Here is an 18,580-nt window from a genome sequence, read left to right on the forward strand (position 1 = left end):
ATCCGAGGGTTAAATCATGTATGTACTTTACTTATAATACGATATATATTTATATATATATTTAGATAACTTAGTTATCTTTTACTTACGGTGCGTAAAGATTAGTAGCTTAACACAATTATTGATTCTGTTGTTTCTTTAATTTGATTTTCGTTGGAAATGATGGTTCAGCCATGTCATAAACTCATAGTCTAAACAAGAGCTGGTCCCGGATTTAGACGAAGATTAGGGCATTTCCCAAACTTTTATCAGTTAAAAAAACATGTTTCTCACTTTTTAACCTTTCTCAATAATTAATTTCCCGTTAACTTCCAATTTTTTATTTATTAATTTCCCATTTAAACTTGTGGTTAGATTTTTAAGTTGATTTTATGATTTTAATTAATCAATCAACTGAAGTTATAATCATTAATTTAACGTCAATGTTGTTGAAAAGAAAGTAATTAGTAATTAGTAATTACTATTCATAAAGCACGTATTTTCTTGTTTTAGTGAAAACGACTAGTCGAGAGACTGCTATACTAGAATGCTGTACATAATTGATTGTAAAATTTTCAACTGTCGATTTATGTGTGGTAAACTTTTTGCCTTCTTTACTATTTCATCTTTGAGAGACAACATGACACAAGCTCATTCAAATCACAAAATGATACAATTTATTAAAATGGCTCTAGCTTGAGACCACCATACATCGACCAGCACAGAACAACACAAACCAAGAACAAACCCACAACAGTAGATAAAGCAAAGCAAACGCCTGCAAGTATATCTGGAGAATCAAATTGACCCAGTTTTAATTTTCATTTTGGCTACTACATGTCTCGGACATGGAAGACGTTAGGGTTCTTGACGACGATATCATACATATGAATGGAATTGAACTTCGAGAAGTCCCGAGGGAGAGAGATGAGATCAATCGATGTTCTCTTGTGGAACTGGAGGAGATGGTCGGCGTTGTCTCCATTGTAGTACCTCTCCCATCCAAGACCCTTCAAGATCCTCTCAAGTGATTTGTACGAAGAGACAACCTCGCTGGTCGGAAGATGGACAAGAATCTTCCTCCTCATCCTCTGCTGCTGGCTCCTACCGGAGGAGGAAGATTCTGACCAATCTCCTCCGGATTGGTTGTAAGGATTCTCATCCAGCCTCATCACTCCATTCTTGTTGAACACCCACACACCAGACATTGTGATGTTAAATGTTTACGAACTAGGGTTTCGTGTGTGGAATTTTTGTTATGATTGCTCTTCACAGAGCCTGTTAATTTTGCTGAGTAGAAGGAAACTGTGTAGAAGGTTATATATAGATGTTAGTAAAGGGGTCATGTCAAGATTCTGATAAATATATATATATATATATATAAGATAGGACTGATAAATATTTTATGATTATATTTATTTAAATGTTATATTTAGAATTCCAGAATTCTCGAAAGGGACGAATCTTATCCATCAATTTCCACCAATGTATATATCACATTTGGACACAAAAGAATAACTCAAATCCAAAAAAATAAAGCTATCGGCTGAGATCATACCAGTACTAATGCACCGGTTCTCGTCAGAAACCAGTAATAGTTTCAGAAAAAAAAAAAAAAGCTATCGTTCTTATTCGGAACCAGATGTAGTTTAAATAATATTTGAGTTAAGAAAATAATTTATCGTCATATTTGCGACGTAAGTATTGCCGTAATTTTTTTTTTTACTAATCTATGACTACTTGCCGTTTTGGATTCGGTATAGAGAAATACTAGCTGATTTTTGTTGAATAATAGCATTGCCGTAAATTTCTATGGAGATTAACTGAAAGGATATATTTTAAATATAAAAATTGAAGAATGTTATAAAATTTCTATATGCAAATTATTGAATTTGCGTGCTAGAATATTAGAAAACCGGATTACACCTGGTTATGTACATAAAAATAAAAATATTTAATTTGTTTGTTACAATAATAGAAAATTATGGGTCCACATACCCCTTGATAAGGAATTAGCTTTTCATCTGGAATATATTTTTTCTTTCGTTTCTGTATTTTGTGTGTGGTTAATTTATTTATCTTCCTTATGTGGAAGAATCATCGGTAGGATTTTCACAGAAGTTAGATTCTTGTCGTAATATTATTTAATATACAATAAATTATATGAAATTCAGATACTGCAAGACTCTTCATCTAGTTTGCATGAGCTCACTCTTGACGTAACATCGGTTAGCTAAGATCCAACTTATTATTACGTAATCAAAAGACCGTTGCACTTACAACACTCTTATAATTTGCGAGTTTATTAATTAGAAAACTATCAAAATATAAGATTGGGTAATCATTTTCCACACAAAATACTAAAATGATCAATTTGGTTACCTATATCATGCAAAAATAAGCAAATAAATCGTAAGAATGTCAGATATATATATATATATATATATATATATATATGTGTGTGTATAAAATTGTTTGAGATAAATATCATAATATTTCTATTCTTTCTATAGAAATCTCTGAAAAGAAATTACTATTTTAAAGAAAAATTGTTGTTTGTGAGACAACAGATTATAGTACCAATATAATTGATAAAGTTATGTGAGTACTTCTTTAACCATCAAAAGATTTAATTTGAAAAATTTATTGCTCCTAATATATATTTTTCTTTCTGTTCAGTTATTTCCTCCATCTTTATAGAACCTTGCCCACATACGCAATGTGATAATGACTAGCTTCAACATCACAATATTCAGTTTAAGAAGGGGGTCTAGTATATAACATTTATTCTTAATAATGCAATAGATTCTATTAGTATCTTTAATTATTTTTATAAATTTGTGAAAAGATTGACAAAAAGTACTCTAAAAGGAAAAATAAAAGAGAAAAGAGAGACATTAATGAGGAAATAAGGGAGGTGGGTGCGAAGTCCCTCGTGGGAGATGGTGCCAAGCCACGCTCACTCACTCCTCAGTCCTCATTCTCTTCAACACTCAACACAAAGTTCTAGTTCCTTTTTATTTACCCCTTGTAGGTCCATCCTAAGTTTTTTTTTTTTTGGAAAAAGGATCCATCCTAAGTTGACATCTATATTGTACCACATGACGTTGCTAGTGATATTTGTAATTTATTTTATACTAGTTTCTGATCCGTCTTTGAAAAGACGGGTATATTTTTTGTTTTACTTTATTTTTAAAATTTTAATTTTTATATTTATATTTTTTTGTAATGATATTTGTTTTTTTTAATCATATTTGTGTTATTTTTTTAATTATTACTAATAAATACATAAATATACTTAAATTCGAAATTTGTTGCGATATTTTGTATTTGATAATCATTTTGTATGTTTCATAAAATAACCCGTAGATAATCTTGATAGTAAAAACATCAAATTGTTGTCATATATAATAACTTTAGTTAACCTTCACATTTCCATTAACATTAAACTGTCGCCATATTTAAACAACTTCTTAATATATATATATATCTTTATTTCAAATCATAACTGTTGCCATATATAATAACTTCCAGAGAAGTGGATTCCACCTTTTGTGGAAATAAGGTTGATGATAGTATCAGAGCCGGTCCTATAAATCTTAAGGCTACAAGCCAAAACCAAAAATGTGGCTGGAATGAAGCAGGGGGGTTTTGAACTCATGACTGGAATGTGAGACTATAGACATGTAGACCACTAGACTAACACAGATCTTGTGAAAAAAGTGGCCGATATTTTAGTTATTATCAAGGCGGCCGGAAGCCCATGCTTCATCTGCTTGGGCCCAGGGCCGCCTCTGGATAGTATTAAAAAACAGTAAGAAATGTAATGAAATATATATTGATTGAAGTATTTATTAAGATAATCATTTATATGCAGTTATAAAATAATTAGTTGGACACAACATTTATTAGTAGGTCATGATCATGTTTTAATAGTATTGATTTCTATATATACGTGGATCGGATAAAGAGTATATAAATTACTGATAATTTTATTTTTACTAATTTAATGATCAATTTATTACCGTATTTAAAATAGAAGTTAGGCTATAACATATAATTATACTGTATTATTATGGCATTACTACGAAACAAGTGTTAAAGTCTTCTATCAAATGAAGTATTAGTTCGTTTATGTGCCTAAGGTCACAGCCCATCTCAGCCTAAATCCAAACCACGAAAGGTTGAGTGTTTTTGCCGGAATGGATTCACGGGATCTCATATCCACCAAACGTTCATGGACCATGGTTTGTTATCCAATCAACACGAATATGGCAGTATGGAACCCAAGTTATATTGATATTAAATATGATCATGCTTCATGCATCTTATGTTATATGTAACTACATCTATATTATCCGTTTATCGCTTGCTTTTTGTTATTGTCGTGTCAACATCTTAACTGTAAAATTTTACAAAACCAAATAGAAACTATTATCTTTGATTATTTGTCTATTGTTTCTAGAGGCTTCACATATATGTTTTCCAAGTGTTAAAAACTGTAATTAACACATATATAATAAGTGTTTCAAAAAAAAGACACATATATAATATATATGCATAATTATTCAGTTCATAGACATATATACATATATGGATCTATAGCTTTACTGGTATTCTTCTTCTTTTTTTCCTTTACTGGTATTCTTGTTAAGAAAGGTATGCTCGATTGGTGCCATGTCACTAACAACTTAGAATAATTCTGTCAAGAAAATGACATCTCATTCACATTTTAAATCTCTACATTACTAGTTTTGGTAATTATACTTTTTTTTTTTTTTTTTTTTACCCTGGGGTATCCCAGGCCCTTAGGGCCCAGACTAATCTCCAAGGGAAGGTCTGCAGCCCACGGATAGACTCTCTCTCCGGATATTCAAATGGGCCCGAAAGCATGGGCACATATCCGTGTGGATGACAGGATGGGCAGTTCGCCACCGTCTGGCGTCGAACCCGTGAGCATGACAATTGACCTCGAAGGTCCTTCGCCAAGCGGGCTACCTCATCCCTCTTATTATTAGACTATTAGACTTCGTTACTTATTATTAGACTATACATCGAATTTGATTCGAAATTACTCAATTAGTGAGCCGCTATATATCAAGGATCCTTTTTGATAATTCTGTAAATTACCTTTTTGGGCTTTTTGTTAGAATACTTTTCTGTATATATTCACATGTGTACTATATATCAGTTAAATTTTAGTAATGATGATACATATCTCAACAAGTCATAAACTAATTAGCATGAATGACGCATCACGTTGAGATCTTGAGATTAAGGTTAGATGATACACAAATTAATATTACATAATTTCAGTGCAAGATATATCATTAACGCCTCATTTTTGAGCTAGGTATTGTATTCGTAAGCTGACAAAGAGAATATGAGCTCCAAGTTGCCAATTCGAATAATTGGTACAAAGCTGCAACTTTTTAATATTCGTGTTATATATGTAAAAGACCATATACTTAGAACATAGGTTCGACAAGAAAAACGTTTGATTCAATATTAGATAAAATACCGAGAAGAATATAATATATTTTACGTTTTTGGATGATAATATACCTAAGTGACTAATACATGTGGCATTAGCCATACACACTGAAATTCGTGTATGTTAATTTCTCCATCTAACGTTGATCTATTAAACACATAAGTTATAGCATTAAATCATAAAAAAAATAGTGTATTCTCTTTCACAAGAAAATAAAACGATGCTTCAAAATTTTAAAGTTTACAAATCGAGATGAGTCTTGAAGAATGGTTTTATGAAATTTCTTTCTAAAATTAAATTTATCTTCAATAGAAAAATATTAATTATGAGCTTTAAAGCCGATATTCTTAGTAAACCACTACACTTGGACTTTCTACCACAACATATAAAACCTCAAGACTGCACTACATAAATAACTAAAACCAACGTAAAAACAAAACACACATGTTGAAGCCTAAACTATCTAACGGCCAAGTCTTATTACACACTAAAAATAGAAAAGTGGACTTAGCTCACAGTTCAGATTTAGCACCAAAAAAGAGAGTAAATCTCTCCTTTAAACCATTCTTCTACAACCTCCTCACATCTTCTACATAAATACCAAACGTGTGAAGCCATTTAGGTTTAGCTTTTCACTAGAACACACAAGATGGGTCTCAATGCCTCCCTTTGTCTCTTCTCCCTCACCTTCTTACTCGTATTTTTCTCTACGGCCATTACAGCAGATAACATCACACAAGCGTTTGAGAAATACTCCAACTTCAGCACCATGAATGATCTCTTGATCAAAACCAAGCTCAATATACCCATAAGCAAATACCTGACCATAACCTTACTTGCTGTTAGCAATGAAGCCATCACCCCTATCATTAACAGATCCGACGTTGAGCTCAAGAACATTCTCATGAACCATGTCATTCTTGATTACTACGATGAGATGAAGTTTAATGGAATGAAGGAGAAGAGCATAATGCTCACTACCTTATACCAAACAACCGGTTTAGGTGAAGAGATGAATGGTTTCCTCAACTGTACCAAATCTAAAGGAAGAGTTTACTTTGGTTCAGGAGTGAAGGGCTCACCTTTGGTCGCTGAGTATGTCAAGGCATTGTACCACAATCCATATAACATGTCTATAGTCCAGATTAGTATGCCCATTGTGGCTCCTGGACTCAGCCTTGCTATTTTTCCACCTCCACCACCACCTGCTCCTCCGGCTCCGGCTCCCTCTCCCATGAATGCTGCAAAAGCTCCAGGTCCTGGACCAGCTGATGAAGACAATGCCTCAGATACTGATGTTCCAAAACATACACCTACAACAGAAACAGCGGAGGTTGATTCTCCAGCTCCTACTCCAAGCGCAGATAATGAGAAGGTTGAAGCTGCTGATAAGGCTGGGACATCCTCTTCTGCTTGTAAGGCAAGTTTGAGATTTGATGTTGTTCTCTTGCTACTATTGTTTGGTAGCTTTGCTGGTTTATAAGTTTGGAATTAGGTGATGGGGTTTGATGACAATAATGGTAGATGAGTAAAAACATTTCTTCTGTAGTTTTTCACCGTTTGAAGTGTAACATAAACGCATGCCAATGTGATGTTTGTCCTGTCGAATTTGTAACAGAGTTCTAAGTGTGTTATAACATAGTTTAACCAATGCAAAGAATAGCAAAACAAGGGCCTGATCACAACAACAAATAAACACTTCAGCATCGGTTTGGTTGAAGCAACGAGAAGAATCAAACTAGCCTTACAAATACCAGTTAATCTCCCAAACTAAACAAATCAACAAGCCAATCATGCATTGGAAAATGACGAGACTGCACTTACAGCGCTCATACCGAAACAATAAGGTGAACGTAACAAATCTGAAATTGCTCTAGAAATTGTCTTTTATGGAATCCTACTTGATTAAACAAAGGACATATCCGGCACAAGAAGAGCCTCCATTTGCAGTCTGTAGCAGTCTCTCATTTAATCTTGTTTATGATGTCCTGAGCAAGATATGCGGAAGATGGGGGGGATTGCCTCCTCCTTCCCTTTGACCTATGCCATGATGCTCATAGGCAGCGATGACTTCTTCCATATCAAGAGCCTTCATTGGAGCAAATCACTACAAGAAAACAGCTGCATACTGAGGAAAAAAATCGTCGGTATGTCGTCGGAATAACGCTATTCCGACGATATACCGACGAAAAAAGTCCTCGGAAATAACTCCTCGGAAATTCATCTTTCCTCGGAAATCCCTCGGAAATTTCTGACGGAATTCCGAGGAAACCCTATTTCCTCGGAATTTCCGAGGACCACAAGTTCGTCGGAAATTCCTCGGAATATTCCGAAGAAGATGTCGTCGGAATATTCCGAGGGATAAACTTCCTCGGAATATTTCCAAAATTAAAAAAAAATTATAAATTTAGTTTTTTTAAATTGAAATTCGAAAATATAAAATTAAAATTGAAATAGAAAACATATTTAAAATACAAAAAATAATAAAATAGTTTTTATAAATAAAAAAAATGTTTTATAAATAGAAAATTAGTTTTAATAAATATGAAATCATCTTTTTAAAAATACAAAATAGTTTTTATAAATACAAAAAATAATAAAATAGTGTTTATAAATAAAAAAATGTCTTATAAATACAAAATTAGATTTATAAATATAAATATTTTTATAGATATGAAATCATCTTTTTATAAATACAAAATAGTTTTTATAAATACAAAAAATAATAAAATAGTGTTTATAAATAAAAAAAAAAATTTTATAAATACAAAATTAATTTTAAAATATGAAATCATCTTTTATAAATCCAAAAATCAAATTTATATACAAAGAACGGTATGTATATTTAAAAATAGTTTTTATAAATACAAAAATAAAAAAATAGTGTTTATAAATAAAAAAAATGTTTTATAAATACAAAATTAGTTTTAATAAATATAAATATTTTTATAAATATGAAATCATCTTTTATAAATCCAAAAATCGAATTTATATACAAAAAACGTTTTGTAAAATCGAATTTGTATAGAAAAAATGTTTTGTAAATACAAAAATAATGAACAATTTATAAAAAAAGTTCTAAATCAATTCAACACAACCAAATCACAATTCTAAACCTATTACACAACAAATCACAATCCTACCCAATCACCCTAACAAAAATCTATCAAAAACCTTCTAAAATCATCAAATCTACTTAAAAACCTAACAAATAGGACCTAAGAAAGTGGGATAGGGTCCTTACATGATTTGTAAGGGAATGGAAAGGATTCGCCGGAGGGTTCGTCGCGAGAGAAGGTGGAGAACGCCAGAAGGAGAGAGAGATCGCCGGAGAGGAAGAAGAGAGAAATGGGGAAGAAGATGCGTTTGGAGTTTATAAAACCTTGGGTCCGACGGATATTTTCCGTCGGAATTCCCTCAGTATTTTCAATTTCAATTTTCCCGAAATATTTGGCGGCTTGTTTGCCCGGTTAAATGAAAATATTCCGAGGAAATTCCGACGGCCACTTAAATATCCGTCGGAATTTCCTCGGAATATTTTCATTAATTCGAGGAAAAAGAATATCATGTGCATGTATTTCTATTAATTTATATTGTTCCTCAGAATTTCCTCGGAATTTCCTCGGAATTTCCTCGGAATTTCTTCGGAATATTCCGAGAAAATACCGAGAAACTAGTGTTTGAGGTTTCAAAACATCAATTTTTTTTGCCGTATTTCATTTCTTATACAATTGTAATGCATACCATTGAGGATTCTTTGTATAGATGAGCATAAACCATGAAATAACAAATTTCAAAACGAATTGTAAGTATTCCCTTTACCGTTCATTAAAGTGTATAAGTGTTTCTCTTATGTTGTGGGGATTTCGTTCATACAATCAGAAAAGTGTTTATTATAGGTAAGGAACAAATTTTTGACTTCATAATGAACGTAAGACACTTAATAAGGGTTATATACGTGTTATTCAAACCGCAAAAACGTTGTTTTCGGTTTAAAAACCCTATTTCCTCGGAATTTCCTCGGAATATTCCGAGGGAATTCCGAGGAAACCCTTTTCTTCCTCGGAATTTCCTCGGAATATTCCGAGGAAATTCCGAGGAACTAGTGTTTGGGGTTTCAAAACTTCAATTTTTTTTTTAAACGGATCGATCGATGGATATATGTCCAAAAACGCATCGATCGATCACTAAGATGGACCAAAGCGTAACAATGTGATCGATCGATGAGATTATCCCATCGATCGATCGAGGATATCAAGTGTTCCTCGGAATTTCCTCGGAATATTCCGAGGAAATTCCGAGGAACTAGTGTTTGGGGTTTCAAAATCTCGAATGTTTTTTTATAAACGGATCGATCGATGGATATATGTCCAAAAACGCATCGATCGATCACGAAGATGGACCAAAGCGTAACAATGTGATCGATCGATGGGATTATCCCATCGATCGATCGAGGATATCAAGTGTTCCTCGGAATTTCCTCGGAATATTCCGAGGAAATTCCGAGGAACTAGTGTTTGGGGTTTCAAAATCTCGAATTTTTTTTATAAACGGATCGATCGATGGATTTATGTCCAAAAACGCATCGATCGATGACTAAGATGGACCAAAGCGTAACAATGTGATCGATTGATGGGTATATGTCCAAAAACGCATCGATCGATCACTAGTTCGTCGGAATTTCCTCGGAATATTCCGACGGATTGATGTTTCCTCGGAATTCCGTCGGTATATTCCGAGGAAATTTCGAGGAAACCCAAGAAATTCCTCGGGGAATTCCGAGGATTTCATTTTCCGTCGGAATGTCCGTCAGAATACCGTTGTTTTCTTGTAGTGAATGGACGTTTCATCTCCTACATAATAATGAGAAAAAACACAATCTTAATGTCTACTCACAGTAACTAACATAAAGAGTTGCTTAAAACTGATCCAGAGTTGATTTTCATTCACATATTGAATACTGATCCAGAGTTGATTTTCATTCACATATGCATACAAAAAACAAGCTGTGATATGAGAATTAGTACTACAAATAAAACCTCACTCAAACGGAACAAGTTATACACCACACAGAAAGGTGAGAGAAATAGAGATTTGTTTTTCTTAATAAGAAACGAAAGCATTACCAAAAGACTGATGAATGTTTCGCCACCTTCCTCCCGGATCTCAAAGCAACCCCGCCTTGGCTGTTCAAAAGAAAGAAAAAATTACGCCAAGGAGAAGATTTGTTACCAAGCACAATGTGAACAATCATGGTTTAACACAGCCCTGAATGGTGAGCATATTCAACTACAGTAAAAGAATAACCTTTTTCAGGATTCAGAGCCACCGTGACGCCAGGAACAGCTCCTTCCAGACCTTCCTTCACCTGAATGGCCCTTGTCTTGAAAGCATTGCATTGTTTACTTCAATAACATAGAAAAGAAGACATAAGAACCAGAAGCAACTCCTGTTTCTCTCCCATTTGCACAAGGAATATGTCACAACTAAAGTAAGACATTGCAATTAAGCTTGAGCAAGACAAGAAAGCAGATACTACATTCCAATGTCAGAAAAGTGAAAGACACAACGCAAGCAAAGACATAGAGATAAAGAAACGTGCTAACTTCACACTGATTAGAAAAACTATGGAGAATCAAGATGAAACCCTAGCAATCAGAAATAGAAACCCTAACTGCTACAAACTGAAACAACATTCTCACCAGTACCACCAAACCTCTAGCTTCCATTTCGAGCAAAAGCCCTAACCTTTTACCCTCGTGAAATCGAAAATGAATACATATATACATGTTTTTTACCAGTGTTCTATAACAATCTTCGGTTTGGTCTTGTCTTCAACCTCCGCTTCTTCATCTTCCTGAAATGCTTCCACTTCCTTCTTTGCCTTCTTCACACTATGAAGTTTTTTGTTTTTTTTTTTGTTTTCTAAAGTGTGATATAAGTTAGAGATTAATGACATTTATAGGGATGTGGTTAGGCGTAGTTTTTATTTTTTTATTCCAAATATTAATATACAAAATTTACGTTATTAACATGTTAGAATCATAAAAAAAATTCACTTAATAAGGAAATAGTTTAATAACCGTAATCTATCATATCTTGGTTGCAAATCTTAATTATTGGTTGCATAAATAATATAATGATTGGAAATGTTTTTAATGAATTACATATCTTATTCTTTTACATAAACTAATGAAATTTTATAGATTTCATTATTTAAAATAGTTATTTATATAGAATTCAATCTTATAAATATATTAGAGAAATTTCGTTTGTTAAGATACAATAACTTCTATAAATATATTAAGTTAAATATGAGAAGTTTCAGTAAAAACGGCGAGGTTATAATATGGTGAATACATTTATTACCTATTTTAAATAGTATATACCCTATATAGAGTGTAAAATTATGGAAATATATTTTATAACTTCGTGATTTTTAAAAAAAAAGCAGAAAAAGAAAATAGTTTTATTATTTTTGGGGATCTAAATTAGTTTTGTTAATAAATAGTAGTATATTCTCTCATTTGTTTGATTTTTAAAAATTAGTAATTTTAAAAAAAAAATCCGTGAAGAATAATAGTATTGTTAAAATTTATAGATCACAGTTGAATCCTTAAGTTTTTAAATTATTTCAAAATATTGAAAACTTCTTAAATTTTGAGGGATATTTTAATATATTTCATTTTGTTTATCAGTATTGTTGAAAATTTTGCATTAAATTTGATTATAAACTTGAAAAATATGAGTTAATATATTTGTATTATCTATATGAAGTTTTAATAAAAATTATTATTATTATTATTATTTTTATTTTTTGATAACCTTGGTGTGATCCCAAAAGTTTTATAGGATCAAAGACTAATCACTAAGAGAGCCATAGAAATCCGGATTTTCTTGTCACTTAAAACGTCTATGGATGGACAAAGAAAATCGAACCCATGACGAAAGCTCCGGCTGGAACAAATTATAAGTAGTCATAATTTTTTTACTATACAGCTGTAGTGATAGCACGAATATAAGTTAATAATAAACATATAGCATAACTATGTGTATTAGTAAACTTTTCTTTGATATTTGATTACAAACTTGAGAACATCTTGCTAGTACATTTTGCTGGTACATTACAATATAAACATGTGAAGTGTTCGTGATGCCATTGTCATTTTTTTTTTTTAATTTAGATGCCACTTAAATATAAACATGTGATGCCACCTAAATCCATGATTTATAATTGGTATTGTTTGTCTCTCAAGTGGCGATCTATCTTAATTGCGATATATCTTAATTGATTTCGTTGAGTAATTTTGGGAAACTTTGTTATTTAGTTTAAATAAATAATCAATACAATCTCTGTTATTAAAAGAGAAGTACTCATTAAAAAATACTCCTAAGTTTTCTAACTTATTTACATTTCCTTGCCACTGAGAACTAAATTAAACTATTTATTTTAATGCTTATCTTTTTCAGTTAAATTAATAAGTTTTTTTTAATCAAATTTAAACTTAATGTCATTATATAAACCTACATATTTAATGGTTGTCTTTTCCAGTCAAATTAATGATTTTTCCTTAATCAAATTTAAACTTAATGTCATTAAATGAACCTAAAAATACATCATATTTAACGTAGCTTATTATGTACGAGTACGGCCCAATAATGAACTTGAATTTTATTTTTACGAAAACGTGAATCACTTGACTTATGTAATATTTAAAATATATTAACTACAATATAACAAATGCATATAACCTACCTATACTTTAGTTTGAAAAGATCATGTTCAAGTTTTATATAGTCAACTTACATCATGCATCGATCGATGTACTATATTCAAGCCACCTATAGTTTTCGTTTTCTGTATAGGATGTATCAACCAACCAATCATCCTATTGATTTTCTAAGCTTTATAAAAAAACAAATCAATAAATACAAACTCAAAATCCAATATCTTCTATTAATCAAAACAAAATATCTTCAATGTCGTATCTTTAATGTACCTATTAAATATAGAAACTGTAACAATAATTACACTAATTATAAGAATATATTTGATTCCAACCAATTGATCTATTATTTCGGTAATTGATTTGCTTGCAGAAGAGGAAAAAATAAATTTAAAATTTATAAGAATATAAAGATATAGAGATTTCAACCAATTGCCTATATTTGCGTATGATTTCCGCATAATAAGCTTCAAATTGAACATTGAAAAAGATAGAGATATTTTTTTAATCTTTTACCGACACAAACTTAAACAAAACAAAGAGTTAAATGTAATTTTTTTTGTTACACTTCCCGAAAAAAAACGGTTACAACATGGACTTTCATAATATGGCCTTTTAACATATTAATGTTATGGACATTTAATAATTATCTTGACGAAAAACAAAGACTATAAATAATTTATTATTAATAAAATTATGAAATTATTTACAATTTGACGACTAATTCATCGCCCTTTTTTATATGTTAAATTTTTCATAGATGTTTAAAAATCATTTTATTTTATTTAAACATGTATAACTAATTTATAATCTTTTATGCCATACTAAGTCATAATATAATATTTATTCATATTTTACATTAATAACCATTGTTTTTATATATCGTCTACAATTCTCTAATTACGTCTATTTGTTCAATTTTTTATATGATATCGAATATTCATCGTAAATAGATGGTTTAAGATGCCAAAAAAATTATTTACTTGGTCAATATAATACATCAAATATTACAAATACATCATTTAGTTAAATAAATAACCATAAACCGAAAATTCATACCCGCGCTGGCACGCGGACCAGGGTCTAGTTTTAATTTAAATGAGGCAATGACACTCCTGTAAACAAGGTCTTATGTTTTAATAGTATACTAGCTTTTGATCCGCGCGCCCGAGCGGATGTACATTTTTCATAAAATTTATAGTTTATATATATTAAATAATATATAAAATACATTTTCCATATTACATATTTGCAGTATTTTGAAAACCGGATAGTATCGGCCTGTCGGCCCGTGACTCGTTCCTCAAATCGATTCTCAGTTGTGCTAAACATCGTATTTAACTTAAACTGGCAAATCTGTGCGTCCGCTAGGGTGTTTGTTTATTATTCATACCATACATATATTTTTTTATTCAGACCATTTTTTTATTGTATTGTGTTATATATTTTTCTTATTGGATGTGTGTTTCATAAGTTAGATAGTAATATTTTTTCAAAAAACTATGTATTAATATAGAGTGTGAATATAATTTGTTTAAAAAAAGGATTGTATCAATTTAAAATTGTATATATTTATTTTATAGCATATCTATGCAGGTATTTTTATACCACATAAATTGAAAAATCAAATATAAATTTGTACATAAAGTAAAGTATACCTAAATATTTTTATCTGAAATTTATTTTGATATTTAATAACATTGACCACCTGAATCTACATATAATCTATTGATTTCATATTTATTAACATTGGGATATACTATTTGATTTTATCATGCATTATCCAATAAATAGATTAACATTATAGCCCAAAAAATAATTGTAAACAAAGCCCATTTTCTAACTGTTTATTTTTTTGGAAAAGTAAAAAAAAAAAACGTGTATCCAAAATTTTTCTTTAACTTTTTGTCCGTTGGCTTACCTCTCTCTCTCTCTCTTATCTCGGCTTCGATTGTCATCTATAGAAAAAATGGATTGAAGAATCAAATCCATACTGAAAGCTACTATTTTATGTTTATCAACTTCATTCACTCAACTAATGTATTTGCCAAGTCAATCGATCTATTTTATCAAATGTTAGAGACTCATGGTTTTTTTTGGATTCAGATTAAACGATTAGTGTTTTCAAGACCTAAACACTTTGATCGTTTCTTTATTATGTCGATAGATCTTTAGTCTCCATGAGTAGATCGGCCATCACGTTTCGACTTTCAAGACATGCAATCAAAAAGTCAAAAACCACATTGATAGAAGACAATCACCCCCATGAAGACAGCTTCTCGTGCTAGAAAGAGTGCTGCAGGGTTTGTCCTTGATTCTGTTTCCATTTTTTTTTTAATTTATGCTTCCAGTCGTATGATTATTACTTATTCACCAGCTAGAAGAAACTTTGTTTCGTTCAATCTTTTTGTGTCCTGTAATGATTTTTCATCAAACAGCTAGTTGTAGGTTTGAGTTAATGGTTGATACTTGTCTCAGGTACAACTTGACCTGCTTGATTTGGGAGTGAGGGGACTTTGGGAGTCATAACTGAGAGTCATTACTATGGAAGGAGAGGCGCAGAGGTATTCTTAGCTATTCTTCTTCTACTTATCTGAATTCAACAATCATAAAAGAAATAGTCACTTGTGAATGCTTCTCATCCGAATTTGATAATGTCAATAGCTTAAGTGTATATATTTTTTTAATATTTTGGTTATTGTATACATTCATGTCTTGTTTCCAACATATCTCTTTGAATTTTCTCTATATGAACTACTCTTACTGGATGTACAGAATTTATACAATATACGGCTGAAGGGAGAAGGACATAAAATCAAGCTGTCAGATATAAAAAAACATGGGGAAGGGACAAAAGACATGGTAAGGCGTTGTTAAAACATTTCTGCCTAAAGATAATATTACAAAAGACAACATGTTAGTCAATGTTGAATGTTTGTGTAGCTCGTGGGATATTTGAAGCTGTCGTATAAGTTGGTTAAAAATGTTGTATCTATTTTTTTTGAAAGTGCTTTATGTTGATCTTTTTATACCATTAAAATATACTGATATTAGACTTTTTTTTTATGTTTCGCATGAAATTGGACGGTATGAAGACCAAATTCAAGATATACAGCTATAAATGAAGAGAAAAACCTTGCTCAGATTATGTGAGAATGCACAGCGGTTAGTAATTACTTATTCATACTATGAAATTCATAGGATGTCAGAAGAATGTTGCATTATATAGAATAAGTTATAAGATTGATAGAACATGGCCTTAAGTTTGGATGTTGTTTATTTTTTGAATAAAGAATATTTAGTTATGATTTTCTGTAATTAATATTCATTGCGTGGAAGTAGGAATCGTTATTTAAATGGTATTTAGTTTTGGAAGGAAATGGCATATTTTGTTTCGATTTTGGGGATGATTAGTAAGTGCTGTGGCTTTGATTTTTTGGTTTTAGAATAATAGTTGTAGATTTTATTGTTGTAGCTGTAGATTAATTATTTGCAGAGCACTAAATATAAAGTTCTAGAAAAATTGATTTCTAAAACTGTTTTGTTTCTTATTTTAGTTTTTATGGCTGTAGCTTTAAATATTTTCTTAAAACATGATTGGTAAACTAAAGTGGATGTAAAAAAAAAGAGCTGTGGAGAACACTCACAACACTTACCAATCACCCCATTTGTATATAGAAAAAAATCAAATGGTATCCTTAATATACTAACAAACAAAATAAAGAATTTTAAAGAAATTATAAATTCGGTAAACCAAAAAAAAACCGACAAACCATAGCTTCATTAGATCAATATACAGAATGTCGGTACGCACAATCAAAACCAATCTAGACAATGTTAATTTGAGTTCATTATATTATGCTTAAGAAATCGTTGATGTGAAGATTGTTGTTTATCATTGTTTGGATATGAAGAAACATGAACTAATCTAAATTATAAATTACATGATCATAGGTTTACGACTGGTCATAGGTTTTACAGGAGTATTGGTTTCAAATAATATAAGGTATGTGCCGGTCGAACTTAATTAAATAGTTTCTATACATGACATAATGGTTTAATAACAATTTTTTGGCACAGGAAATTAATGGATTAGCAAATATGTAAAACTACTGTTTTTGATCGGTGGCAATCTCTTGTAATTATTGAGGAAAATTCAGGGCTAAGTATTAAATGTATTCTTATTTTAATAGTTTAGATATAGATTTAAATTTAAAATATTACATAATTTTTATGGTAATCGATAATATGAGATTATGGAAATTATAGATAACGAAATTCATAATTATATAAATATATTATTTCTATATTAGTTTAAAAATTAAACTAGGACGACTTCATTAATAGTATCTAAGCATAGTATCTAACCAAAGGAGACGGGACATTAAGAAGTTCTTATTTAAGAATCCCAAAAAAACAGGAAAAACTTGCATTAATTTTTTTATTATCAATTTTGTGTTGCAGGGGACTTACATATTAAACCATGTCGGAATTTGATATAACATTGTCGAATAATATCCCTTGAGTTTCCACGTAGTGCCAGGACTTCAAAGCACTCTTATTATAAGGAGCATAGATTTTGAACGCATGGTGTTCCGCCCCGTCACCGGGCACGACATACTTATGAATCACAATGTAATCATTCCTCCCCGCGTGTATGGACCTAATTTACATATCGACACAGGACAGATGCGTTGTTTGTAGACACTCAAGAAGAGCTTCCTCAACACATTGCCAACCATCTTCCAGTTTACGGTCAAAACAAGAACTGGGAATGCCTTGCTAGTTGCTGCATACTCGTTCGCATACGTATATGGCAAGGTGCCGAAAGAGCAAATTTCAGGCTCGAAATTGAAGAAAGACAGGTGAGGTATGCATGGTGGATGAAAGAAAACAGTACAACCAGTGGCAGATCTAGAAAATATTTTGAGTAGGGGCAGAATAAAAATATTTAACTAATAAATAGTATATATTTTTGTTTTACGATGATATATACAAAGTAAACTAAAAATGATAAAGGAATTTTTTTATATAATTTAAGGAAAGAGAATGAAGCCAAATAAGCCCGTCTCAATAATATTATGGGCCCTGAGCAGAGACAAATTTGAGGCATTTTTCTTAAAAGAATTTTTTTTTTTTTAGAAGGGTCCTAATCTAAGCTTAGAAAATGCAAAAAATGTGATGGGCCCTGTGCAAATGTGCCTCCAGCTGCTGGAGTCCAGCATGTGTCCATGGCCGGGCCTGAAGCCGAACCACCTCTCGTGAGGGAAAAAGAAAGTAAAATGGGCAAATAGAGGGAGCTGATGGGGGTTGAACTGAGGTTTGGTGGGGGCAGAATACGGACGGGAACCAACTAAGCTGCAGAGAGTTACATATTTCC

General features: G+C 31.4%; 2 protein-coding genes across 2 annotated transcripts; one reads left to right on the forward strand and one right to left on the reverse strand.

The window, feature by feature from the left end:
- Positions 1-620: 620 nt before the first annotated feature.
- LOC106386246 (flowering-promoting factor 1-like protein 1) lies at positions 621-1,348 on the reverse strand. The gene has a single exon (XM_013826123.3). The coding sequence runs from the start codon at positions 1,185-1,187 to the stop codon at positions 813-815; it is 375 nt and encodes a 124-aa protein (XP_013681577.1). The 5' UTR covers positions 1,188-1,348; the 3' UTR covers positions 621-812.
- Positions 1,349-4,883: 3,535 nt separating this feature from the next.
- Positions 4,884-7,677, forward strand: LOC106424182 (fasciclin-like arabinogalactan protein 5). The gene has a single exon (XM_013864922.3). It carries the CDS (start codon positions 6,123-6,125, stop codon positions 6,954-6,956), a length of 834 nt encoding a protein of 277 aa, XP_013720376.2. The 5' UTR covers positions 4,884-6,122; the 3' UTR covers positions 6,957-7,677.
- The last annotated feature ends 10,903 nt before the right edge of the window (positions 7,678-18,580 follow it).

The sequence above is a fragment of the Brassica napus genome, chromosome C3 (genome assembly GCF_020379485.1).
Source record: "Brassica napus cultivar Da-Ae chromosome C3, Da-Ae, whole genome shotgun sequence".
NCBI lineage: Eukaryota > Viridiplantae > Streptophyta > Magnoliopsida > Brassicales > Brassicaceae > Brassica > Brassica napus.

Coding starts and splice junctions, on each gene's coding strand:
- LOC106386246 (XM_013826123.3), bottom strand. CDS start 1,187: ATGTCTGGTGTGTGGGTGTTCAACAAGAATGGAGTGATGAGGCTGGAT.
- LOC106424182 (XM_013864922.3), top strand. CDS start 6,123: ATGGGTCTCAATGCCTCCCTTTGTCTCTTCTCCCTCACCTTCTTACTC.